This window comes from Macaca fascicularis, chromosome 10 (assembly GCF_037993035.2).
Source record: "Macaca fascicularis isolate 582-1 chromosome 10, T2T-MFA8v1.1".
Lineage (NCBI taxonomy): Eukaryota > Metazoa > Chordata > Mammalia > Primates > Cercopithecidae > Macaca > Macaca fascicularis.
This window is the reverse complement of record NC_088384.1, coordinates 84,704,787-84,731,490: the sequence shown is the minus strand read 5'-3', so window position 1 is coordinate 84,731,490 and position 26,704 is coordinate 84,704,787. Positions and strand designations below refer to the sequence as shown.

The following is a 26,704-nucleotide window of genomic DNA, read 5'->3' as shown; positions in this document are numbered from 1 at the left end:
TCTTGTGCCTCAGCCTTCTACGTAGCTGGGATTACAGGCACGGACCACCAGGCCCAGCTAGTTTTCATATTTTTAGTAGAGACAGGGTTTCGCCGTGTTGGCCAGGCTAGTCTCGAACTCCTGACCTTAAGCAATCTGCTCGCCTCAGCCTCCCAAAGTGTTGGGATTACAGGCATGAGCCACCGTGCCTGGCCTTGAATGCAACTTTAACAAAACTTCTCCTTATGTTCATTTTCCTTTTGCTACAAACCCTTAATACCACTTTATGAAATTAAACAGCTCTGAATATAAGAATGAGCCTTGTTTATCTTTAATTGCCATTGCCTGCACAACCCAGGATATCTATGTGATCCCTGAGGAACCCTCAGTTATGCTGCAGGAGCCGGCTGGCAAGGCCCCACTAGATGACAAGTTTATGTACTTCTCTTCCAACACTGGCTGTTTGTGAAAATCACCTGCGGAACTTTAAGAAATACCAGATCTTGCCGGGCGCGGTGGTTCAAGCCTGTAATCCCAGCACTTTGGGAGTCCAAGATGGGCGGATCACGAGGTCAGGAGATCGAGACCATCCTGGCGAACACGGTGAAACCTCGTCTCTACTAAAAAATACAAAAAAACTAGCCGGGCGAGGTGGCGGGCGCCTGTAGTCCCAGCTACTCGGGAGGCTGAGGCAGGAGAATGGTGTAAACCCGGGAGGCGGAGCTTGCAGTGAGCTGAGATCCGGCCACTGCACTCCAGCCTGGGCAACAGAGCCAGACTCCATCTCAAAAAAAAAAAAAAAAAAAAAAGAAATACCAGATCTTAGGCCCACCCCCAGTTAAATAAATTTGACTCTCTGAGGGTATGGTCTCGTTATCTCTGTTGTAAAAGCTTCTGTGGTAAGCAGACTTCTATGATAATCTCCAATGACCCTTCTCTCCTGGTATTCATGCTCTTGTGTTATCCCTCCCTTTGAGTATAGGCAAGACCTACAGACTTGCTTTTAACAAATAGAATATAGAATGGTTAGGTTATGAAAGATTGTGATTTCCATCTTGCTGACAGAATTCTCTGTTCATTCCCCTCTTGGCTTGGGTGTTTTAATGAAGCAGTCTGACAGATTGGAGAGTCCCACCTGGCAAGGAACTGAGTGTGGCCTTTGGACAATGGCCAGCAAGGAACTGAGGCCCTTAGTCCAGCAACCCAGCAACAACCACATAAGCAGTGTTTTTTTGTTTGTTTTTTTGTTTTTTGTTTTTTTTGAGACGGAGTCTTGCTCTGTCACCCAGGCTGAAGTGCAGTGGCATGATCTCTGCTCACTGCAACCTCTGCCACCCAGGTTCAAGCAATTCACCTGCCTCAGCCTCCTGAATAGTTGGGATCACAGGCAAGTGCCACCATGCCCGGCTAATTTGTATATTTTTAGTGGAGACGGGGTTTCAGCATCTTGGCCAGGCTGGTCTTGAACTGCTGACTTCATGATCCACCCGTCTCAGCCTCCCAAAGTGCTGGGATTACAGGCATAAGCCACCATGCCCAGCCTCACATCAGCACATTTTAAGGCAGACTCTTCCCCAGTCAAACTTTCAAATGAGACCAAAGCAGAAATTTTGGTTGCAGCCTTGTGAAAGATCCTGAAGCGAAGGACCCAGCTAAGCCATACCCAAAATGCTAGCTACAGAAACAGTGAGACAATGAATGTGTGTTTTTTAAAGCCTCTACATTTTAGGATAATGTGTTATATAGCAGTAGATGACTAATACAGCTCCCCCAGGTGAGTCTAATATGCAGCTAGGGTTGAAAACTGCTAATGTACATTATAAGGTCTTTAAGTAAGCTGTGCTCTAGGTTTACATAGCAAGCATTCAGTCTGTAAACCTCATATGATACTTCCCCTTAAAAATATCTACTAAATTATTTCAGACATATGAAAAGATATAATGAATGAGCCTACCTGCTCATCACCATGCCTAAAAAATAAAATATTACATATACACTGAAGTCCTCTAATTAATTTTCCCCAATTTTATTACCTACATAACCCTCACTGTCCTGAACTTCCCTTTTCAACTTACATTTTGAAATTTATTGACTTAAATACAGTCATTTCTTATTTTCTAAAATCACAGTGTATCTAAAGGTGTATCGCCTTTTGCATTACAGTATAATTTTTTTTGTCTCATTTACAGCAAAGGTTTGTCTTTTTTAGTTATTTTGTTCAAGAAAAAACTTTTGGCTTTGCTGATTCTCTCTGAAATGTCTTTTTAAAAAAAATTCAGTCTTTGGGGGGCACAATTTGCATAAAGTAAAATTTACTCCTTTTAGGTATACAATTCAATGGCTTTTGACAAATGATCAGGTAACCACCACACAACTGATATATAGAACATTTTCATCACCCTCTAAATTTCTCTAGTATCCACTTTGCAAGCAATCTCCTCTTCCAACTCCCAGCCCTTGACAACCAAGGATTAATTTCTGATTCCTGTTCCTAAAGTTTTGTCCTTTTCAGAATATCATATGAATAGAAATATGTAGTATGCAGTTTTTTTGTGTCTAACCTCTTTCAGTTGGTACAATGTCTTTGAAATTCATTCATGTAGTTTTATCAATCATTTGTCCCTTTATTGCTGAAATGGAATTGAAAATTACAATGAGATTGTAATATTCTACCATATGGGTATATCATATTTTGTTATCCATTCACCAGCTCTTGGACATTTCAGTTGTTTCTATTTGGAAACTATTATGAATAACTCTACTATAAACATTCACATTCAGGTCTTTTTCTTATATATCTTTACTTTTACATTACTAATTTCTCTTATATGTTTCATTTCATTCCGTCTAATTTCTTGGGGTTTGTATTCATTATCTATCGCTGTGTAACAAGTTACTCCCTAAATTTTTGCTGAATACAACAACCATTTATGATTATTTCTGTGGGTCAGAAATCCAGAAGTGGTTCTGACTTGGGGTCTCCCGCAGGCTACAATCTAGGTTTTGACCAAGGTTACAATTATCTTGAGGCTGAACTGAAGAAGATCTGCTTCCAAGATCACTCACAAGGCTACTGGCAGATCTCAGAAGACACGATGTCAAGCTTACTCACATGGCTTCTGCAGGCCTCAGAAGATCTGCTTCCAACCTTACTTATGTGGCTGTTCCCAGGGTTCAGGTACTCAGTGGCTATTGGCCAGAGACATCAATTTCTTACTACATGAGTTTTTTCATAGGCATGCTCGTAAGGTGGCAGCTTTCTTCTCCCAGAAGGAGAGAATACAAGAAGGAAATAGAGCAAAAAGAAGCTTCCCACATAGAAGCCACCGTTTTTTATAACCTAATCTCAGAAATGACATTCCATCACTTCTGCCATATTTTATTCCTTAGTGGTGAGTCACTAAATCAAGCCCACACTCAGTGGGAGGGTATTATTGTACACAACAATAAATACCAGAGGCAGGGATCATGTGAGCCACCTCACAGGCTGCCTACCACATTCGACCCTCTGGTCCTCAATGATTCACATCCCTTCCACCTGCAGAATACACTCACCCCTCCTCAAGGCCTCTAAAAATCTCATTCTGGCACAGCATCAGCTCAGATTCCAAACTCTCACTCTAAATCAGTAGTTCAGGTGCAGATGAGGCTCCATGGGAGTAGCTCTTTAAATACAACTCCTTGGGTGCAGTTCTCTTTACTGTGAGACTAAAGAGATGTTATCTGCACCAACACAACAAACATAAAATGGTGGGACAGGCCTAAGATAAATGCTATAGGCATGTCTGTGTTCAAACAGGAGAAAAATGGGAGGCACAAGGGAGTTATTGGTCCATAGCAAGTCTATAACTGTATTAGGCTGTTCTTGTCCTGCTATGAAGAAATACCTGAGGCTGGGTAATTTATAAAGAAAAGAGGTTTAATTGGCTCACGGTCATGCAGGCTGTACAGAAAGCAAAGTGCCAGCATCTGCTTCTGTTGAGGGCCTCAGAAAGCTTACATCATGATGGAAGGTGAAGGGAACCAGCACATCACTTGGCGAGAGCAGGAGCAAGAGAGTGACTGGGGAAGGTCCTAGACTTTTAAACAACCATATCTCGCATGAACTAACTGAGTGAGAATTCACTTATTACCAAGGGGATGGTTCTAAGCCATTTATGAAGAATCTGCCCTCATGATCCAATATGTCCCACCAGGCCCCACCTCCAACATTGGGAATCACATTTCAACATGAGATTTAGAAGGGACAAACATCCAAGTGACATCAATAACACAACACCCATTTATAAATTTTCCTCTCAATACCATTTTAGTTGCATTCCATATACTTTGATGTACATTGCCATTATTTATTTTTAGGTATTTTCTAATTTCCTTGTGATCTACAAGTTAGTTATGAATATATTTTCAAGACCTTAATATATAGAAAGATTAGCAGCATTTTTTACTGGTTTTTAGTATAATTTTATGTGATCATTGTGTATATTTTATATGAAACTGATACTTTTTCATTACTTGGGACTTGCTTTATTTGCTTAGAATATGGTTAATTTTCCTCAATTTTTATATTTTTTGCATGGTTCAAAATATTACTTGTATTCTACAAATTGTCTATAATCTTAATAATTTTAGAGCAGCATGATCAATTGCTGAGTGAGATAAAGTTAATCTCCTGCTATTGTCTTTTTCTCATTGTAATTATTATTTTTTGTTTTATATATGTTGCTGCCATGTTATTGGGTACATACAAATTTAAGATTGTTATGTGGTGAATTATATTGATATATTTTCAAATGTTAAACCAGATTGCATTCCTGGAATAAACCCAACTAGGTTATTATGGATTATCTTTTTCATATATCATCTGATTTTTATTTGTGAATATTTTATCTAGAATTTTTACATTTATTTTTGAGATATTAGACTGTAAATATCCTTCTTATAACTTTCTTATCATATTTGGGGATCAATATTCGACCTCATAAAGTGATTTGGGAATGTTTCTTTTTTTATTATTCTCTTGAAGAATTTGTGTAAATTTTCCAGTGGTAGGTTTAGGTGAATTTTTGAAAATTTACTTATTTTAATTGACAATTGCATATATCTATGTTGTACAAAATGCTGTCTTGGAATGTGTATATATTGTGGAATGGTTAAATCAAGCTAATTAACATATGTATCACCTCATATACCTATACTTATCATTTAGTTTTGGTGAGAACACTTAAAATCTACTCTTATAGCAATTTTCCAGTATACAATATATTATTATTAACTATAGTCACCATGTTGTACAATAGATCTCTTGAATTTATACTTCCTATCTAACTGAAATTTTGTATCCTTTGAGCAACAATTTCCCAATCTCCCCAATTCCCCAAGTGAAGTTTTTGTTGTCATTGTTGATTTGTTGCTTTTTGTATATGTGGTAGGCAGAATTCTAAGAATGACCCTAAATGACCCTCAATCTTGCATAATCCCCTCCCCTTTGAGTATGGACAGAACCTGGGAATGAGTTATCATGCCAAGATTATTTGAGTGAGCCTAATTTAATCACATGAGCTCTTTAAAAGCCAAGAGTTTTCTCTGGCTGATTGCAGAAGAAGTCACAGATCATTCAAAACATGAGAAGGATTGAACACACTACTGCTGGCTTAAAGATGGAGGGAACCATGTAATGGGGAATGTGGGAGCCCTCGAGAGGCTGAGCATGGCCACCATCTGCCACCCAGCAAGGAAACAGGGACCTGAGTCCTACAAGCACAAGGAAATAAATTCTGCCAACAATCAGTGAGCTTGGAAAAGGGCTCCAGACCCCAGATGAGACCCTTAGCCCCTGCTGACTCTTTGATATCAGTCTGGTGAGACCCTGAACAGAGAATCCAGCCACACCATGCTAGACTGCTGACCTACAGAACTGTGAGCTAATAAATGGGTGTTGCTTTAGACCCTCTTTGTGGTAATTTGTTACACAGCAATAGAAATCCAAAGCAGTAGATATCCAGCTTTGGATCTGTAGCACTTACTAAATATTAAACTGTTTTTTGTCACATTGGGAAAATTCTCTGCCATAATCCCTTTGAATACCATTTCTGTGCCATTCCATGTTCTCTCTCCTTCTGGGACTACATATATGTGTGTGCATTTGTGTGTGCATTTGCGTGTGCATTTCTGTATGTGTCTCTTGTCTCGGTGAGCCTTGTCTCTGTATTTCCATGTATGCCTTATGTTCTTTTCAGTATTTTCCATCTTTTTCTCTATATATTTAAGTCTCAACTTTTTAAACCCTATATTAAAATTTAGCCATTCACTTCTCTGATCTATATGTTCTCAGATCTGTCCACCAAGCTTTTAATTTCAGTGATAACATGTTTCAGTTCTATAACTTCCATTTGATTGTTTTTTAGTTTCCAGTTCTCTACCAAAATGATTCATCTTGTCCCTTACTTCCTTAAGCATATTAATCAAACTTATTTTAAAGCTCATGACTGACAGCTCCCTTATCTAGACTTCCTGTGAATCTGTTTTTACTGTTTAATTTTTCTTTTAGTTTTTGGTCAAGTCTTGTCTTCTCTTATAACTAGTTATTTTTGACTGAGTGCTAGGCATTGTTTGTGAGCAATTATTGAGATTTACTTATTCCTCTGGTGGGAGAACTAACCAAGATGGTCTATATTTTTGTTTAATTTTACTTTCTGAGTAAAATGTTCCCAGGCCTCAACTAAAAGCTTGGGCTTTTTCCAGATATCTTCCTATTTGCTCTGTGTGTGTGTGTGTGTGTGTGTGTGTGTGTGTGTGTGTGTGTGTGTAGAAGGGGTTTTGCCATGTTGACCAGGCTGGTCTTGAACTCCTGAGTTCAAGTGATGCACCTGCCTCAGCCTCCCAAACCTATTTGTCCTTAAATTTGACTTTCATTTCATTCTTCACCCCTTTGACTATTCCAAAGTTGCTGCATGCTTTCTTTATCTTTTAGCTGCTATGATTGAAATAAGCAAATAACTCATGGGGAACAACAATGCACAATCACTTCTCCAGAATTTCTTTATCTCCTGGATCTTGGCAGCACAAGTCATGATTGTTCACTTGTCTAGTTGTTCTCAGTGAAAGAGTTTGTCCAAAGCAACTTCCCCTGCTTTTACTGGCAGTATTGTTTGTTTTGAGACGGAGTCTCCCTCTGTCACCCAGGCTAGAGTGCAGTGGCTCGGCTCACTGCAAGCTCTGCCTCCTGGGTTCACACCATTCTCCTGCCTCAGCCTCTCAAGTAGCTGGGACAACAGGCACCCGCCACCATGCCTGGCTTTTTTTTTTTTTTTTTTTGTATTTTTAGTACAGACGGGGTTTCACTGTGTTAGCCAGGACTGATTCCTGACCTCGTGATTCACCTGCCCTGGCCTTCCAAAGTGCTGGGATTACAGGCATGAGCCACCATGCATGGCCAGCAGTGTTGTTTTTAATAGCAAAATCTAGAAAGAATCCAAGTGTCTATGAAGAGTAGACTGTGCAAATACATTATAGTATGTCCATACAATGCAATATTACATAGCAGTGAAAATTAGAGAACTGTAGCTACACATGTCAATATCAATGAATCTCAAAAGTGTAATGTTGTATGAAAAAAACAATTCATAGGAGAATACTTATGCGTGATTCCATTTAACAGGCAAAACTAAAGCACAACTAAACAGGCAAAACTAAACAATGAATGAGTAAAATATAAGGAAAAATAAGGGAATTGTTATCACAAAATATACCATATCTTGGTTGCATCTTAGGATGGAAGAGATATATAATTCAGGAGAGACTTATCCAGGATATTTTAAAGGCCTGGAGATTTTCTGTTTCTTAAGCTAGCTAGTGGATATATAGCAGTTAATTTCCTTTATATTATGATGAACTATACATATCTGTTATACATATACTCTTTTATGTATAACATATTCCCCAATAAGAAAATAAATTTAAAACGAAGAAACAAAAAGAAATAAAAGGAAATTACCTAAAAATGAAGAACCTATAAATTAAGAAACAAAATAATTTTATATTAAACGGTGAAAAATACTAAAGCCTGTGTTACAAAAATCAAAAGAAACATGGTATATCCCTATCCCTACTACTTTTCAATATTAATTTCTACCACTTAATGCAATGTCAGGAAAATTAACATCTTATATACTTTGTACAAAAAAATACAAAGTTATTTTGGTTTGCAGGTGATATGATTGTAAACCCCCAAAAACTCCAATGATTTTATCAAAAACTACTAGAATCTAATAAACAAGTATATTGAGATGACTGAAGTCATTTTAAAGACAAACGGCAGTGATTCTCTGTATATTTAACGTCCACTTAACAATAGAATTTAAAATTTTGACACAATGCAATAAATCTATGCAATAAATCTATAAAATCTATAAAATATGTATTAAATACATTTAATAAATCAGAATATTTCTGTGAGGAACACTATAAAGAATTACTGGACAAAAATAAGACAATAAATGAAAGGATATATTCTTGGAAGGAAAAATTAAATCTCGTTAAAAAGTCAATCCTTCCAAGATCAATATATAAATTTAATCCATTTCTGATTTTTTTTACAATTAAGGATATGAATAAGGGCCTATGTATAAGGGTATTAATAACAGAATTATATACATATATAGAATTAGAAATACTTTAATGTCCAACAATAGGGGATTTGTTAAGTAAGTTTCTTATACATATTTTTTATTAGATATTTTTGAAGTCATTTTACTTGGGGAAATACCTTATGATATAGGAAATCGGTCACAAAGAAATATTAGGCTAAATAACTAGACTAAAATATATATAGAACTCAGAAATAACTGAAAGAAAATATATAAATATCTAACAGTCATTATTTTTGGATTTTGGCGCTGGTAAGTAATTTTTAAAATGCTCTTCTGACTGGGCACAGTGGCTCATGCCTGTAATCCCAGCAATTTGGGAGGCCAAGGTGGTAGGATCACTTAAGCCCAGGAGTTTGAGACCAGCCTGGGCAACATGGCAAAACCTTGTCTCTACTAAAAATACAAAAAATTAGCTGAGCTTGGGGGTACACACCTGTAGTTCCCGCTACTCAGGAGGCTGATGTGGGAGGATCACTTGAGCCAGGGAGGCAGAGGTTGTTGCAGTGAGCCGAGATGGAGCCACTGCACTCCAGCCTAAGTGATGAAGTGAGAACCTGTCTCAAAAAAAAAAAAAAGAAAAGAAGAAAACGCTCTTCTGTACTTTTTCACATTTTTTACAATGAGTGTGTGTTACTCTTAAAATCAAGAACGCGATCAATGTTATTTAAAGAAGAAAATAGGGCCGGGCTCAGCGGTTCATGCCTGTAATCCCAGCACTTTGGGAAGCCAAGGTGGGTGGATCACCTGAGGTCAGGGTTCCAAGACCAGCTTGGCCAACATCGTGAAACCCTGTCTCTACTAAAAACACAAAAATTAGCCAGGCATGTTGGCCAGCACCTGTAATCCCAGCTACTCGGGAGGCTGAGGCAGGACACGTGAACCTGGGAGGTGGAGGTTGCAGTGAGCTGAGACTGCGCCACTGCACTCCAACCTGGGTGACAAGAGTGAAACTCCATCTCAAAAAATAAAAACAAATTAAATTAATAAGTACATAAAAAAGAAGAAAATAGGTGTGGCCCACTCTGAGAAGGAAAGCATTTACCCCAGTATATGAATATCTCTGTGTGTTTGTATTTCCTCCACTCATACTTGTGTCATTGTGTTTCTGCACAAGGTACTGATGGGCATGCCCTATGGGAGTATTCCCAGAAAGACAGTGCCTCGGGCTGAGGAAGAAAAGGCCATGGATTTTTCTGTCCTTTGGGATTTTGAGGTACTATTGTCAACATGCCAATGAACTTCCATTTGTGATTATAAAGCCTAAAGATTGCATGGATAAGTATGAAATAGTGCATGCAATTATTAAAAAACCATTGCTTTAATAAAATAGGATCCCAGCACTAAGCTAAATGAGCTTGCAAACCATGTCTCTGCACAGTCCTCCAGGGTCTCCTTCATGCACTGCTCTCTCCAGCCACACTCTGATGGATGTGGGCTCCCCATGCAGCCACTGCGCCTCTCTGTCTGCCAGGTTTCTGCAAGGTGATCTCACAATATGGTTTTCTTTCCTCATTCCCACATTAAGACCCCAGATCTATCTCCACTCCAGGCTTCCCCCAAGTTTCACATGACATCTTCAACTGAATGTCCTACTTGCTCTTCAAATGCAACACCTATCCAGCCAAAACCCACATCTCTTTTTCCCATCTCCTTTACTGGAATCACCCATTCATCCAATCATCCATGTCTGAAGGCTGAAAATCATCCCACACTTCTCCCTCTTCCTCACCAACCAACCCCACTGCCATCCAACCAACCACTAAATCTGAGCCTACCTGCTAAATATTTCTTAAATCTTTTGCAAACCCAATTGTATTAGTTCATTTTCAGACTACTACCTGAGACTGGGTAATTTATAAATAAAGGGTTTTAATTGACTCACAGTTCCGCATGGCTGTGGAGGCCTCAAGAAACTTGCAATCGTGGTGAAAGGCAAAGGGGAAGCAAGGCGCTTCTTACGTGGCAGCAGAAGAGAGACAGCGCAGGGGAAATGCCAGACACTTATTAGAACAATCGGATCTCACCAGAACTCCCTCACTATCATGAGAACAGCATGGGGGAAACTGCCCCCATGATCCAATCACCTCCCACCAGGTCCCTCCCTCAACATCTGGAGATTGCAATTCAAGATAAGATTTGGGTGGGGACACAGAGCCAAACCATATCACCAATTAAGAACCTTGGCTTTCATTCCATTTGGGAATGGGAATCAATGAATATCTGAGGAGGAAGAAAATCAATGAATATCTGGACTGAGTAAGAAAAAGCCATGGAGTTTTTCATCCTTCGGAATTTCAAGGTGCTATTGCCAACGTACCAATGAACTTCCATTTGTGATTGTGAGGCCTAAAGATTGCATGTGTAAGTGTGAAACAGTGGACTTAATTATTGAAAAACCAGTGCTTTAATCAAATAGGATCCCATCATTAGGCAAAATGCTTTTTTCCATGTCTTTTACCTTCACTTTGAATAATGTCCTCACTTTACCAGGACTACTGTCAGAATCATCTACCTCTCCTCCCTGCCTTGGCTTGGCTCCTAAAATTTCCATTCCCTTTGTTGCTGGAGTGATCTTTATTAAATGCAGATCTGACCCTGTCACTCCCCTACCTCAAATTTTCATTGATTCTCATTCCCAGCGGAATAAAAGCCAGTGTTCTTAATTGGGTTTACAAAACAACTGTTCATGACCAGGCTGCTCCCTACCTCTCCAGTCCCATGTCCATGTAATACCTCACACTTTAGTGCCCCAATGCCACCGAGCTTTGGGGAAGTCCCTGCATGCATCACACACTGTCATTGCCTCTCTGCCTTTGCTTATGGCCCTCTGCCTGCAGCACTCTTAGCTCCTTTGTGAGCTTCATACCCCCATGCCTCTGGAGGCTTAGTCTGCAGCTCCAAGGGCTTGCTGAGGCTGGGAGGCATGGTTGTAGTGCCTCCCACAGCAAGTCATTGCTGCTGCCATCCTTCACTCTCAAAGTCAGATTGGAAACCCTTCAGAAAGTTATTTGGAACAGGGGTTCCCAACTATACTATTACTAAGGAGTCCTTTATTCCTTTTTTTTTTTTTTTTTTTTTTTTTTTTTTTTTTAAAGACAGAGTCTCCCTCTGTTGCCCAGGTTGGAGTACGGGGGCATGATCTCTGCTCACTGCAACCTCCACCTCCCAGGTTCAAGTGATTCTCCTGCCTCAGCCTCCCAAATAGCTGAGATTACAGGCGCCTACTATCACACCTGGCAAATTTTTGTATTTTTAGTAGAGATGAGGTTTCACCACGTTGGCCAGGTTGGTCATGAACTCCTGGCCTCAAGTGATCTGCCCACTTCAGCCTCCCAAAGTGCTGGGATTACAGGCGTGAGCCACAGTGCCCAACCCCCATCCCTGATTTTATCCCAAATGTTAACAACACTCTCCTCTCCCTCCCATGTCTCCATGTACTCTGTGTAATGAGGAAATAGAGAGAATGAAGAAGAGAAAGAAGGGGAGACATGGAGGGGCTCTGGAGCTACTGGAGGAGGTGAAGGGAAGAGCAAGAACATCTGGAACTCTTCCTTTGGCCCCTTAGACTCAGTTAAGACTCTGAGAAAGAAATCCCTGGTAGAATGGACGTGTCTGGTGACCACCAGCTCTGAGCTTATCAACCCAGAGCATTTGGCTTTGCTGTCCCCAGGGCTATATCAAGTACTCTGCACTCTTCTATGGCTACTACAACAACCAGAGGACCATCGGGTGGCTGAGGTACCGGCTGCCTATGGCTTACTTTATGGTGGGGGTCAGCGTGTTCGGCTACAGCCTGATGATTGTTATTCGATCGTAAGTATGACAGTCTCATCTACAGGCTTTGACTTCACAGCCACAGCTCACTCCCCTGGCCACTCTATGCCTACCTCCCTTCTGGTGGGGCATTCAGAGAGAAAACAGGAAATGAACACAGAAAGCATATGTACATTATAATTTTTGGTATGAAAGACATGAACCAGGTCATGTGGGATGTTCTGGGAAACAGGATTGAAACTACCCCTTTGGATGAGGCTGAGAACGCCAGCCATGCTGAAATTCTGGGGAGCAGCATTTTAGACAAAAGAAGAGCATATGCAAAGGCCCTGAGGCAGCAAATAGCATAGTGTTTGCCCCAAACTGCCAAAAGGCCAGTGTGGCTTGAGAGGGAGCATAGTACCTGGTAAGGTAGGGCTGGAGGTTTGTCAGGCCTGTTTCTGCTTTTCTCCAGAGCTCAGCTTCCTCCAAAAAACTCTTCTGCTCCTCCAAACTCTACCTTGTGTGTCAGAACCAAGGCTGGCATATAGAAAGATACAACCAATAAACTTACACTAAATAAACATATGTGGCAATGATTAACCATGGCGGCCTCTCTGGCCCCAACTCTACTTGTCTCTGTGGTCAGAAGTGGCCTTTTAATATGTCTGTAACACTTAATTCATATTCTCTGAAGAAAAAAACGTGGACCAGCCCATGGATTGATCGCCTTCTTCAGAATCAGGGGACCCCATCAGCTGTGGCTGGGGGTTGCAGGGTGGAAGGCACTGTCTCCTACACAAACCTATCCACCCGGGTCCGCTCTCCCTTCAGCACAGACATGAGGGGTCGCTTCTCCCAAAACAGTGCGGGTGGCTGTGCCTCCAGGAGAGGAGTGGAGCTCTGGGTAGAGTGAAGCCTGGGTAGAGCCCCTGAAAGGGCAATGGGGACGCGGGGCTTGGCTTTCTACCACATGGTCTCAGGCGGAAATGCTGCTGTTCACAAGGCCCTGCCCATCACCCAACAGCGACCACTGGGTGATCTCGGACTGCACAGCGCTATCAGGCAAAAGGAACAGAACAAGGAGACAGGCGTGCTTTTATTCTTAGCCCTCATGTTGTTGCTTTTTCCATGTTCTCACCCCAGATAAGTATAGAAATAGGGAATGTTTTTGTGACAAACCAAAAAAGCTAACTAAGCCCTGTGGAACAGCAAATCCAGAAAGCCAACATATTAGGGAAGATGACAAACCCCTCCCTGTATCTTACAGCACCCCTGCTTGGAATTCTGTGATTCCCACAGGGTCAAACTCTAGGGAGCATAGGTTGAAGACAGGTAGGATGAAATAGGAAGGTCCAAAGTGCTTTCAGCCAAACTTGCTTAAGAAAAGGATATATGACCTGATTGTATTATGGTGGTGCAAAAGTAATTGATGGTTTTGAAATTAAAAGTAGTACCAGGCCAGGTGTGGTGGCTCACACTTGTAATCCCAGCACTTTGGGAGGCCGAGGCAGGCAGATCACCTGAGGTCAGGAATTCAAGACTAGCCTGGCCAACATGGCAAAACCCCATCTCTACCAAAAATACAAAAAAATTAGCCAGGTGTCGTGGTAGGTGCTTGTAATCCCAGCTACTCAGGAGGCTGAGACAGGAGAATCGCTTGAACCTGGGAAGCGGAGGCTGCAGTGAGCCAAGATCAGGCCACTGCACTCCAGCCTGGATGACAGAGCGAGACTCTATTACCAAAAACAAAACAAAAAAAAAGTAGCACAACAAAATAGCACCAGCCACCTCAGTGTGTTTTGCATTTTATATCAGAAATATATATAGATATGTTCTATCCAAGCAAATAGATGGCGTAGAAGGGAATGCTCCTGTTTGAGAATAGACTCCCAGTAAAGAGTTCTCAAACTGCATTTGCAGGTGAGTCAAGCCACAGGAAATTAGGTATAGGGAAGAAAACATGGTCACGTGTCCTGTCTCCTGCAGGCCTTTTATTACCTAACTGACACCATGTGTGCTTGCAGGGGACTCTGAATTTGTGGGGAAAGGTGCCCTGGCTATCCTAAAAGCTGTCTTGGTTCAAGTCCCTGCCTGGCTTGTTTTGTCGCTGAATGTCAGCTACCTGTTCATCTGTTACCTGTGTCCAAGACTGGCTTAGGCCAAGATTCCCTGGGGGGTGACACAGCAGAAAGAGGGCAGACGTTGCAACAGTCCTGTGTGCCCTACAGGATGGCCAGCAATACCCAAGGAAGCACAGGCGAAGGGGAGAGTGACAACTTCACATTCAGCTTCAAGATGTTCACCAGCTGGGACTACCTGATCGGGAATTCAGAGACAGCTGACAACAAATATGCTTCCATCACCACCAGCTTCAAGGTAGTCACCCCAGGGCAGTTCCCACTTCTGGGGGAACTCTAGGTCCCTCTGATCATTGAAAGACTTCTCCCAGCTGGGACATAGAAAATAAGGTCCTCAAATAATTTGTGGCAAGAGCCTTCTCAGAAATGTGAGCCCAGTTTTCAAGCCCTTAAGTAAGAATGCTCGTGGCTGGTACCCACTGCCTGTTTCTGTTCTTTGTTTCTTTCTTTCTTTCTTTCTTTTTTTTTTTTTTTTTTACAATGTCTCTCTCCCATTGCCCAGGCTGGAGTGCAGTGGTGTCCTCTCAGCACACTACAACCTCTGCCTCCTAGGCTTAAGCGATGCTCCTGCCTCAGCCTCCCAAGTAGCTGGGGCTACAGGTGCCTGCCACCATGGCCAGCTAATCTTGTGTGTGTGTGTGTGTGTGTGTGTGTGTATTTTTAGTAGAGATGGGGTTTCACCATGTTGGCCAGGCTGGTCTTGAACTCCTGACCTCAAGTGATCCACCCTCCTCCACCTCCCAAAGTGCTGGGATTACAGACATGAGCCACCACACCCAGCCTGTCTGTTTCTTAATATGACAGAGTATCCTGGATGCTGAGACCTGGTGCTGCCTGTTTCTACATGAAACACTTTTCTGCTGGAATAAGTGGAAGGACACATTTGGAGAAAGCGTTTCTCGACCTTTCCTGCATACTAGAATCACTCAAGGAGCTTAAAAGGTCTCCTGAGATCCACTAACAGAGACTCTGATATAACTGGCCTGGAGTGGGGTCCTGATATTGATTTTTCAAAAACTCCCCAAGTGATTAGAATACCCAGAAAGAGTTGAGAATCCTGGTTTGGAGGTGTGGGAATAAAGAAATCAACCCTGATGGCTGCACCAAAATCTCAGAAATCACCACTGAATAACTTATTCATGTAACCAAACACCACCTGTTCCCCCAGAAAGCTATTGAAATGAAAAAAAAAAAAAAAAAAGAATTTGAACTTGGTAGTTAGAAAATAACAAAGAGAGAGAAAGGGAGACAGAGTGAAAGCTTGGTGATGGAAGGCTAGCAATATGGTCTGCGCAGATCAGTCCTACAGGGGCTGAGGTGGGCAAACCTTTGCAAGTGTGTAGGATTCTGACTGAGAGGGTTCCTTCACAGACCTTGCCTCTGCTTTATTAATTTTTTTTTTTTTTTTTTGAGACAGAGTCTTGCTCTGTCACCCAGGCTGGAGTGCAGTGGCCGGATCTTGGCTCACTGTAAGCTCCGCCTCCCGGGTTTACGCCATTCTCCTGCCTCAGCCTCCCGAGTAGCTGGGACTACAGGCACCCGCCACCTCGCCCGGCTAGTTTTTTGTATTTTTTAGTAGAGACAGGGTTTCACCGTGTTAGCCAGGATAGTCTCGATCTCCTGACCTCGTGATCCACCCGTCTCGGCCTCCTAAAGTGCTGGGATTACAGGCTTGAGCCACCGCGCCCGGCCTTACTTTATTTATTTATTTATTTATTTATTTATTGAGACAGAGTGTCGCTCTGTCACCCAGGCTGGAGTGTAGTGGCAAAATCTCAGTTCACTGCAACCTCTGGCTCCCGGGTTCAAGTGATTCTCCTGCTTCAGCCTCTTGAGTAGCTGGGATTACAGGTGCACGCCACCACGCCCGGCTAATTTTTTTTTATTTTTAGTAGAGTCATGGTTTCACCACATTGGCCAGGCTGATCTCAAACTCCTGACCTCAAGTGATCTGCCCACCTTGGCCTCCCAAGGTGCTGGGATTACAAGTGTGAGCCACCGTGCCCGGCCCATGTCTCTACTTTAAAATCACAATTTATTTTCTAAACAAGAGATTTTTAAAATATATATATGAAGTGCTGCTGACAAAGTTTCCATCATTGTCCAGTGAGACTGGGTGTTGTTTATTTATGTGACTGGTATAAAAACAGGCATGGGGCGTTCTGAAAACAAAACAAAACACAGTTCCATGAGATTATGAAAGAGCCAGAAAGTTTCCTGTGTGTACATGTCCAAAAAAAAGTACAACAAAGCAGAAAGACCCTTCTGAGGGTGCATGATAAATAAAGGACTACTGCAGGGTTCTAAGTTGCAGTTGAAACATATGTATAATTGAGTGGTTGGGTTTGCATATTAAAAAAACAAAAAGTATTTTTAGTAGAGATGGGGTTTTACCATTTTGGCCAGGCTGGTCTCGAACTCCTGACCTCAAATGATCCACCTGCCAATCCCAGCTACTCGGGAGGCTGAGGCAAGAGAATCGCTTGAATCCAAAAGGCAGAAGGTGCGGTGAGCCAAGATCGCACCACTGCATTCCAGCCTGAGTGACAGAGTGAGACTCTGGCTCAAAATGAATGAATGAATGAGATGTTAAAAAAAAAAAAAAAAAAGATGAAATTAACCCTATGTTTCTTTCAATCCACATACAAATAATTTCTTTACAAGAGAGGTTTGAGGAGGCCTGTAGAACTATAGCTCATATAAAATAACCATCCAGCTGGGAAGCAAATGAATGAAGGCCAAAGTTGTAATGCTGAAGCACTGCACATTGTACTTTGCCCCTGTGATTGTAAAAACCATTCCAAATTCTTCCTTTTTTCTTCTTTAATCAAATTTTTTTTTTTTTTTTTTTTTTTTTTTGGAGACAAGGTCTCACTCCGGCTGGAGTGCCGTGCTCAGTTAAATTTTTCTATTTTTTGTAGAGATGGGGTCTTTCACTATGTTGCCCAGGCTGGTCTCAAATTCCTGGCGTCAAGCAATCCTCCCTCCTTGGCCTCCCAAAGCACTGGGATTACAGGTGTGAGCCACTGCATCCAGCTCCCATGTCAAGTTCTTTATGGCTCAATATTTCTCCTGTCTGATCAGTTTCCCCCAGGACCTAGCGAAGCTCACATTTACACTGCAACTGTGCTTGGTTCTCTTTTCTTTGTCCCTCTCCTCTCTTGAATTCCTTCCTGCTGTCCACTGACTGATGCCTGCAGATGGCAGGGACACCCACTAGGAAAAGGGCTTGAGCTCAGCAACTCACAGCATGGGTTTCCCAGCCTAGAGCCCGGTGGGCTTTGTAGTGCATGGAGCAGGGAGCTGACTCTGTCTCCTCTCCTTCTTCTTACAGCAATGCGGGGCTTATGGCCACTTCCATCCAAAGCCAGGGTAGGGGTGATTGGGGGCTTCGACTTTTCCTCCAGGACTGTGAGAAAGGGACAAAGAAGATCAATGTCTTTGAAACACTTTGAACATGTGAGAAGTAAAATGACTTCTTTTGTGAGCTTATTAAAAGAGACATAATATACTTGTATAACAGAATAGAGGTGAAAATTCTGTGAATTAAGACTTTGGGGTCTGGGAGAGTTCATTTTTCATCCTGGTTCTACCACTTACTCTCTGTGTCTAGGGCACAAGTTTAATAATCAAAAATCAATTTTTATATACTAACAGAAAACAATTAGAAAATAAATTTAAGGCCAGGCACAGTGGCTCACACCTGTAATCCCCACACTTTGGGAGGCTGAGACAGGATCACCTGAGGTCAAGAGTTCGAGACCAGCCTGGACAACACAGAGAAACCCTGCCTGTACTAAAGATAGAAAAAATAGCCAGGTGTAGTGGTGGGCATCTCTAATTCCAGCTATTCAGGAGACTGAGGCAGAAGAATCACTTGAACATAGGAGGCGGAGGTTGCAGTGAGCTGAGATCATGCCATGCACTCCAGCCTAGGCGACACAGTGAGACTCTGTCTCAAAAAAAAAAAAAAAAAAAGAAAGAAAGAAAAAAGAAAAAGAAAAAAAGTTTAATTTCTATTGATAATAGTATCCAAAAAAAAACATAAAATTCCTAAGGATAAATTTAGCCAAAATAATGTACAAGACCATTACACCAAAGGTATAAAATAATGCTGAAAGAAATTAAGAAACCCTAAGTAAATGGAAGATACGCTATGCTGATGGATTAGAACAGAGGTTGGCAAACTATGGCCCACAGGCCAAATCCAGCCTACTTCCTACTTTTACAAATAAAGTTTTATCGAAACAAAGCATTCCAATGTATTTACACCTTGTCTGTGGTTGCTTTCATGCCACGATGGTTGAGTGGTTGTGAGACAGACCATATGACCAGCAAACCAAAAATACTATCTAGCTTTTTATGGAATGAGTTTGCCAACCCTCGATTAGAAGACTCAATATTTTAAGATTCAGTTGGAATCTATTTGACCTATAGACTTAGTCCCAATCAGTTACTGAAATCTCTCTGGGCCTTAGGGTCTGTAATATGGGCAATAACAGTAACTATTCTACTGGTTTGTTGCTGGGATTAAGAGGGACAATGCAGCCGGGCACAGTGGCTCATGCCTGTAATCCTAGCAGCTTGGGAAACTGAGGCAGGCAGATCACCTAAGATCAGGAGATCGAGACTGGTCTGACCAACATGGAGAAACCCCATCTCTGCCAAAAATATAAAATTAGCCAGGGGTGGTGGCGCATGCCTGTAATCCCAGCTACTCAGGAGGCTGAGGCAGAAGAATCACTTGAACCCAGGAGGTGGTGAGCCGAGATTGTGCCATTGCACTCCCACCTGGGCAACAAGAGCAAAACTCCGTCTCAAAAAAGAAAAAAAGAGTGACAATGCATGGAAAGTACCATGTCTGACTCATGGTCACTATTTAAGAAATCTAAGTTTTTCTTATACATACTGGAATAGCAGTAACAACAAATGTATTTTTTACAGAAAATAATTCTCCATAGGGCACAGGGCATTACATCATCTCCTCTGTATTACTTCATTTCTGGAAATATAGAAAGTACTATTTTCAGGGACCCAACAGCCATGGTTCTGGCATTTCTGGCCTGACATTTATGCACATCTCATTTTCACACATTAAGGAATCAATAGTGGATGAACAAGAGAGTAACAAAGAAGAAAATATCCATCTGACAAGATTTCTTCGTGTCCTAGCCAACTTTCTCATCATCTGCTGTTTGTGTGGAAGTGGGTACCTCATTTACTTTGTGGTGAAGCGATCCCAGCAATTCTCCAAAATGCAGAATGTTAGCTGGTATGAAAGGAATGAGGTAAGAACACATCTCTGATGAAGTGAAGGTTGACGGCAAATACTGAAAATCACTGGTTCCTATGCCATTCATTTGATTTATTGAAAGTCTGGATTATAGGCTTGTTTTAATAAGTGAAATTACATCCCTTTCCAGTCAAATAGCATGAATATCCTGAACAAAAAGTCACCTGTTATTAGGTTTTCGGAACTGGCTTTTACAACTAGAAAAACTGGATTAGCAACTGGATAGCCAACTGTGCAACACCAATTACTAACGAGGTGATCCTTTCCTCACAGCTTTGCAGTTCCTTACATCGTAAATCAAGTGCTTATTAATGCATTGGTGTGATTCTGGGCTCTCTTTTCTATTCCTATTTGTCTATTCCTGCACAAATAAGAAACTGATATACTATGCATTTACACTATGTCTTAATATCTGATAGAGTGAGTTTTCTCATCAAGCTCCACAATAAAATGCATTAAGGTTTTATTGTGATAACATAGAATCCATAAACCTCTTTTGGGAATTTGAAATCTGTGGTCATTTGTGAAAATGGCTACAAATTCTTCCTGTCATTTTATGCACATCCCTTTGCTTTCCTTTGCACATTCATGAAGAGGTGGCATCTGTGTCCCCCATCTTTTGAATCCACCTTAGCTTGGTCATGTGAGTTGGTTTAGCCAATGCAACAATAGCAACCATGAAATGTGCAGAGATTTGAAAAGTGCTTGTGTATTGAGACTTGCTCTTTTATTGCTTTTGGAAACCCTCACACCTCCATCATGTGAATAATCTCTGGCTAGCCTCCTGAATGATGAGACACATGGTCCATCTCCCCACCCTGGCCAATAGCCAGTAAACCACCAGATATTTGAATGGAGCCATCAGCTATCAGCAGGTAAGGCCAACAAAAGAACCACCCAGTTAAGTCCAGTTAAAAAAAAAAAATGCTGCCCCACAGAATCATGAGCTAGATAAATTAATAATAAGAAAGAGTTTATCTTGCATTCAAACTGCAATTTTAAAAAAAGAAGACAGCCTATCTTCTCCCAACAAAGCAAGAAAGGATATAAAAAAGGAAATATGGAATTGATAGGAGGACAAATATAAAGCACAAAATCAGATTTAAATCTAAATATATCAGTGATTCTAACAGATGTAAATGGATTTGATGCTACAGTTTGAAGACAATAATAATTAGATCAAAAACTGTTAAAGCTATGTGCTATTTATAATTAACTCATCTAAAACATCGGGACACAGAAAAGTTTAAAATAAAAGAATGGGGCCGGTGGTTTCTGCTAAGGGTGGCCTAGGTTATTTGGATCAAGTAACCAATTAAAAGCACTAAAAATGCTAGTTTAAAGAAAAAGCATACCTTGAAAACACTGAGGATCTGAAAACACAGTGAGAGACTCCCAAGACCAATTTTAAGTGAAAGCCTGTGACCAGAAATATAAGGGGAGTATCAGTGCCAAGTCTCTTATGCTCTGAAGGCAAATGCTGACTTTTCAAACACTTGTTCCTGTGCTCTAGTTCCATCCCACTAGGGCCAGTGTCTTAGCCTGTGTTGGGTTAATTAGGTTCCTTCAGCCTTGATGTGGTGACTCTGTCCTAAGGTGGGAAGTTTCACAATAGCCAATTAGCAGTTCTCAAATTCCCAATTTATTTCGAGGCCTTCATACCCCATCAGTCACTCGACTAATATTCAATACACAGGCAGTAATAAAAGGGAGGTAACAAACCACAACGATGGCTCCGGAGACCAACACATCAACAGATGAGCCGAGTGGATCCAGAAGTCATTCAGGCACTGGCCAGCAGAAGCAGGCATCGCTGTTTCTCTCTTGCAGCAGCTGCTGCTAAAATTGGGAGAAGGTTCCAGAGTTCTCATGGGCAGAGCCTCCAAAGGCTTTTTGAACAAGGCCAGGTCCTGGCTGCTTTTATGATCCTCCCAGATGGGTCTGTTCTCTTCATCTCAGCCAACCTTTCATTCTCTTATCAGTTCATTTCAGGAAATACCAGGCAGCAGCAGGTGTTCACTTATCACCTCAGTCCATTATATACATGCTTATCACTTTGAGAGGGGGTGGAACAACTTCACTATGGGCTTAATGCTTTTTGACATGACTGACTCCATTTTGAGACATTAGGATCACAAATTATGATGTATCAGTTTGCTAGGACTGTGACATTATTACGTATTTCTTATTATATATTGGTCTGCTCCCAGTTTCTGGCACACAGCCCCTAAAACCCTTGGAATCTCTAGAGTGATCAGTGTTTTTGTGTATGCCAGTAAGATGACTGGTGGCTGGAAGCTCCTGGATAACCTCTGCATGTGGGCTGGCTGCCAGGGGAACCAGTGATTAGAAAATTGGAACTTTCAGCTGTATCCCCTCACCTCCAGGGAGGGGAGAGGGGCTGAGGTTGAGTTGATCACCAATGGCCAGTGATTTAATCAATCATGACTACATAATGATGCCTCCATAAAAACCCAAAGGGCAGTGTTTGAAGAGCTTATGGGTTGCTGAACACGTGGAGTGTGGCAAGCCCAGAGGGTCTGGAAGCTCCAAGCACCTTGCCCATACCTTATCCTACGGATCTCTTCCACCTGGCCATTCCTGAGTTATATCCTTTGAGATAAACAGATAATCTAGTAATTAAATTGTTTTCCTGAATGATTTGCTCACTCTAGCAAATGACCAAACCCAAGAAAGGGGTTGTGAGAATCTCTGCTTTATAGCCAAATCAGACAGAAGTTGCCAGTAACCTGGCGACCTAATACTTGTGATTGGCATCCAAAGTGGGGGCAGCCTTGTGGGATTGAGCCCTTCACCTGTGGAGTCTGTGCTCACTCTGGTTAGTGTCCTAATTGAATTGAATTTTACGCTACCCAGCTGGTATCAGAAAATTGGTTGGTATGGGGAAAAATGTGGTGTCAGAAGTGTCAAATGTGTCTGACACATTTGGTGTCAGAAGTGTCCTGGAAGTAAAGTGTTGAGAGTATAGAACAAAAAACATATAGGCTGCCACAACAAAGCACCACAGACTGAGTAGCTTAAACAACAGAAATGTATTTGCTCACCGTTCTGGAGGCCGGAAGTCCGAGATCAAGGAGTTGGCAGATTTGCTTTCTCCTGAGGCTTGCAGGGGCTGTCTTCTCCCGGTGTCCTTCTGTGACCTTTCTTCTGTGCATGTGCACGGAGACAGAGAGAGATGTCTGGTGTCTTTTCCTCTTCTTAGAAGAACACCAGTCTTATTGGATTAGGTCCCACCCTTGTGACCTCACTTAACCTTAATTACCTCCTTAAAGGCCCCATCTCCAAATAGTCACATTGAGAGTTACAGCTTCAAGATACAAATTTGTGGGAGGGGGAGGAGGAGACACGATTTAGTCCATAAAGTCCAAAGAGACAAAGTTTCCAAACCAGGACTTTTCCATATTAGGAAGAGGGGAAAATCTCCCTAAGTTGACCTCACCACCTCTCTTCCAGGAGTTAAGGCATTCAAGGTATGGGTGAACCTGATCTGACCCTCCTCGCACCTCCAGTAACTACTGAGGGGACAGCTTCCTGTTTAGGCTGGAAGTGGAAAAGAGAAGGAAAAGGTGCTGTCCCCAGAGCCTATGGCCTCAGACCTTCCACTGAACAGACTTGTATCTGGGGCTCTCAGCCCTTGACTTTGGTTTGAAGCGTTGTAGATGGTAGTGTACCAGGCACCTGGCAGAACCAAGCTTAGAGCCTCTCTAATTCAGCATGTACATATCTAGGCCTCAAAGAACTCCATACATAATTATTAAAGGTCAATGACCAGAAAGAAGTTATAGGTTACCTGGTATACAAGAAAATAAGGCAAAATGATAGACTTGCTCCTTTTACCTACATGCCAAGATTTATTTTCCTTTTTCTTTAAAGTCCATTAACTTTACTTAAGAATACGTCTTGGTGTTGGTCATTCTGGTTTGATATTCTCGGATACACAATGTGTTCTCTTTTTTTTTTTTTTTTTTTTGAGATAAAGTCTCACTCTGTCGCCCAGGCTGGAGTGCAGTGGCATGATCTTGGCTCACTGCAATCACCACCTCCTGGGTTCAAACAATTCTCTTGCCTCAGCCTCCTGAGTAGCTGGGATTACAGGTGCATGCCACCATGCCTGGCTAATTTTTGTATTTTTAGTAGAGATGGGGTTTCACCCTATTGGCCAGGCTGGTCTCGATCTCCTGACCTCAAATGATCTGCCCACCTCACCTCCCAAAGTGCTGAGATTACAGGTGTGAGCCACCGTACTGGACCCCAAAGTTTTTTTAAATGTTAGGCAGATTCAAATCTTGTTTTTCATTTAAGGGAAGATTTATTGAATTACAGTTGTTTTAATTTGTTCTGTTCCCATGTTTGGGTTTTTTTCTTCAGGACCTCCTATTATACCTGTGTTGAATCTTCCTTGTCTCTCTTCAATACATCTCATTTTCTCTCAAATCCTATTAACTTCTTTCTTCATATATTTTTTACTTTTAAAATTCTCCCCCTTTTTATCTTTTTCTTGTAATTATCATTATGTTTTTTAATTGTGATTCTCTTAGGTATTCTTCAATTTTAATATAGTTTTCCCTTAATTTTTTTTTTTTTTTTTTTTGCAGTATTCTGTTACCAGTATTCTGGGTTTTTCTAATTTTTGTTTATATTGTTTTGTGACCTGTATTTTCTTAACATCTTTCAGTCTTCTGTTTTTGAATACTGATTATAATTTTTTTTAACTGTTTTGTATAACTTACCTTTTGGTGCGTTTTCATTATCTGAAAGGATTTTAATCTACTTCTTGTTCTCTTTTCCTTGTAATAACTTTGTATGGGATTTGACCTAGAAAAAAACTTTTCTGCTGTTCATTTTCATATAAAATTAGTTTTGCTGAAGTTTTAGTGAGCCATAGTTCAGGAAAACTTCCCTAATTTAACAGAGCTCTCTCTTCCACTGTTTTTGTGAAGTCTTCAAAATATATGGTGGCTTGCTTTCTTTTTTTTTTTTTTTTTTTTGAGACGGAGTCTCTCGCTTTGTCACCCGGGCTGGAGTGCAGTGGCCGGATCTCAGCTCACTGCAAGCTCCGCCTCCCGGGTTTACGCCATTCTCCTGCCTCAGCCTCCCGAGTAGCTGGGACTACAGGCGCCCGCCACCTCGCCCGGCTAGTTTTTTGTATTTTTTAGTAGAGACAGGGTTTCACCGGGTTAGCCAGGATGGTCTCGATCTCCTGACCTCGTGATCCACCCGCCTCGGCCTCCCAAAGTGCTGGGATTACAGGCTTGAGCCACCGTGCCCGGCCTGGTGGCTTGCTTTCTGAGAGCTCCTGCCTCTCATCCCTTTTCTACTTTTTATCTAGACCTTCCCATTCCTTTCTCTATATTCCCCCCGTCTGCTTAATTTCAATTCTGTTCTCAGAATAGTCTCCTTCATGTTGTGCCCTGTCCTATTAGGGAGCTTGACTGATCAATTTCAAAAGTTCAAGAGGCCCAGGCTGTTTTAGCTCATCTCCAGATTAACCAAAAATGACCTTGCACTCACCTATTATCGGACTGAGCAGAGTTCCTCACAGTTTCAGCTGCTGTTCTCTGATTGTTCCACTATGCTTTTCATTGAGTACCTATTAGCCATTTTGACATCCTCCTGTTCTCAAATTCACTGGACACCCCACTGTTTTCTCTTGGCCTTCTCTCATCCAAACATGAATTCTGTAAGAACTTGTGGCTGTTGGTAATTTGTATTGTATTGTAACCACTTGTATTTAAGGATTCATTAGGACATCTAACTTTGATGTCTATGTGATTTTTCTTTTATTATTTAATCGCTTCATCCAGTTTTACATGAGAATTCAGGGAGATTCAAAAATCATGTTGTGGCTATCATTATCTTCCCAGAACTCCAAGTTATTATTTTTAGTATGAAGATGCATTCACCATGAAAACCATCATTTTCTCTTAGGATAAAGTCCTAGATGGCTTTCCCTGACTTACCTTCCCAGTTGTACCTTTATTTTTCTTTATTATTATTATTTGAGATGAAGTCGCGCTCTGTCATCCAGGCTGGAATGCAGTGACACGATTTCAGTTCACTGCAACCTCCACCTCCTGAGTTCAAGTGATTCTCTTGCCTCAGCCTCCCAAGTAGCTGGGACTATAGGCACGCACCACCATACCTGGCTAATTTTTATATTTTTAGTAGAGACAAGGTTTTGCCATGTTGGCCAGGCTGGTCTCAAACTCCTGCCCCCAGGTGATCCACCTGCCTCAGCTTCCCAAAGTGCTGGGATTACAGGCATGACCCACCACACCTAGCCACCAATTGTACCTTTAGTCACTCTTCCCATCTTCACTAAACTGCAGCAACATTGGCCTCTGTTCTGCTGAGATGCTTTCTCACACACTCTCATCTCTCTTGAATAATTTCAGGTTTGAGTTTAAATGTTATATCCTTATTTCTATTATATACTTAATGTACTTACCCTTTGCAGCATTTTTACCTTTGTAATGATTATGTAATGATTAACTCATTATGGAATTATTTACATCAACTTTAAGTCCTTGTGGGCAGAGTGTGTATGACTTTTTATTCTTTGTTGCATCTTTAGAATTTGGCACAGTGACTCACACATAGTAAGTGCTTAATAAATGAGAGATGGAGGAAAGACAAAGGAGATAACTATTAACTGAATACCTACAATAGACCTCTATATGCATTATTTATGCCTCATAGCACCATGGCAGGATAGGCACCCTTAGTCCTAGTTTTTGCATAAATATCTGAGTACCAGAAAATTTAAGACACACACTTACTAGCAACGGAGTCAGGATTAGGACCCAGTACCTGCCTGGCTCTGAGTCTCTCTCTGGGGCCTCATTCCTGATTGCCTAAACTTACCT

General features: G+C 41.5%; 1 protein-coding gene across 1 annotated transcript in view; it reads left to right on the top strand.

The window, feature by feature from the left end:
* The window catches only part of TMC2 (transmembrane channel like 2), a 108,643-nt gene that overhangs the window by 47,982 nt on the left and 33,957 nt on the right, over window positions 1–26,704 (top strand). The window contains exons 9-12 of the mRNA XM_065521815.1: window positions 9,745–9,843; window positions 12,301–12,443; window positions 14,615–14,762; window positions 19,624–19,812. Coding sequence (XP_065377887.1) covers window positions 9,745–9,843; window positions 12,301–12,443; window positions 14,615–14,762; window positions 19,624–19,812 — 579 coding nt within the window. The remainder of the gene's footprint in view (window positions 1–9,744; window positions 9,844–12,300; window positions 12,444–14,614; window positions 14,763–19,623; window positions 19,813–26,704) is intronic.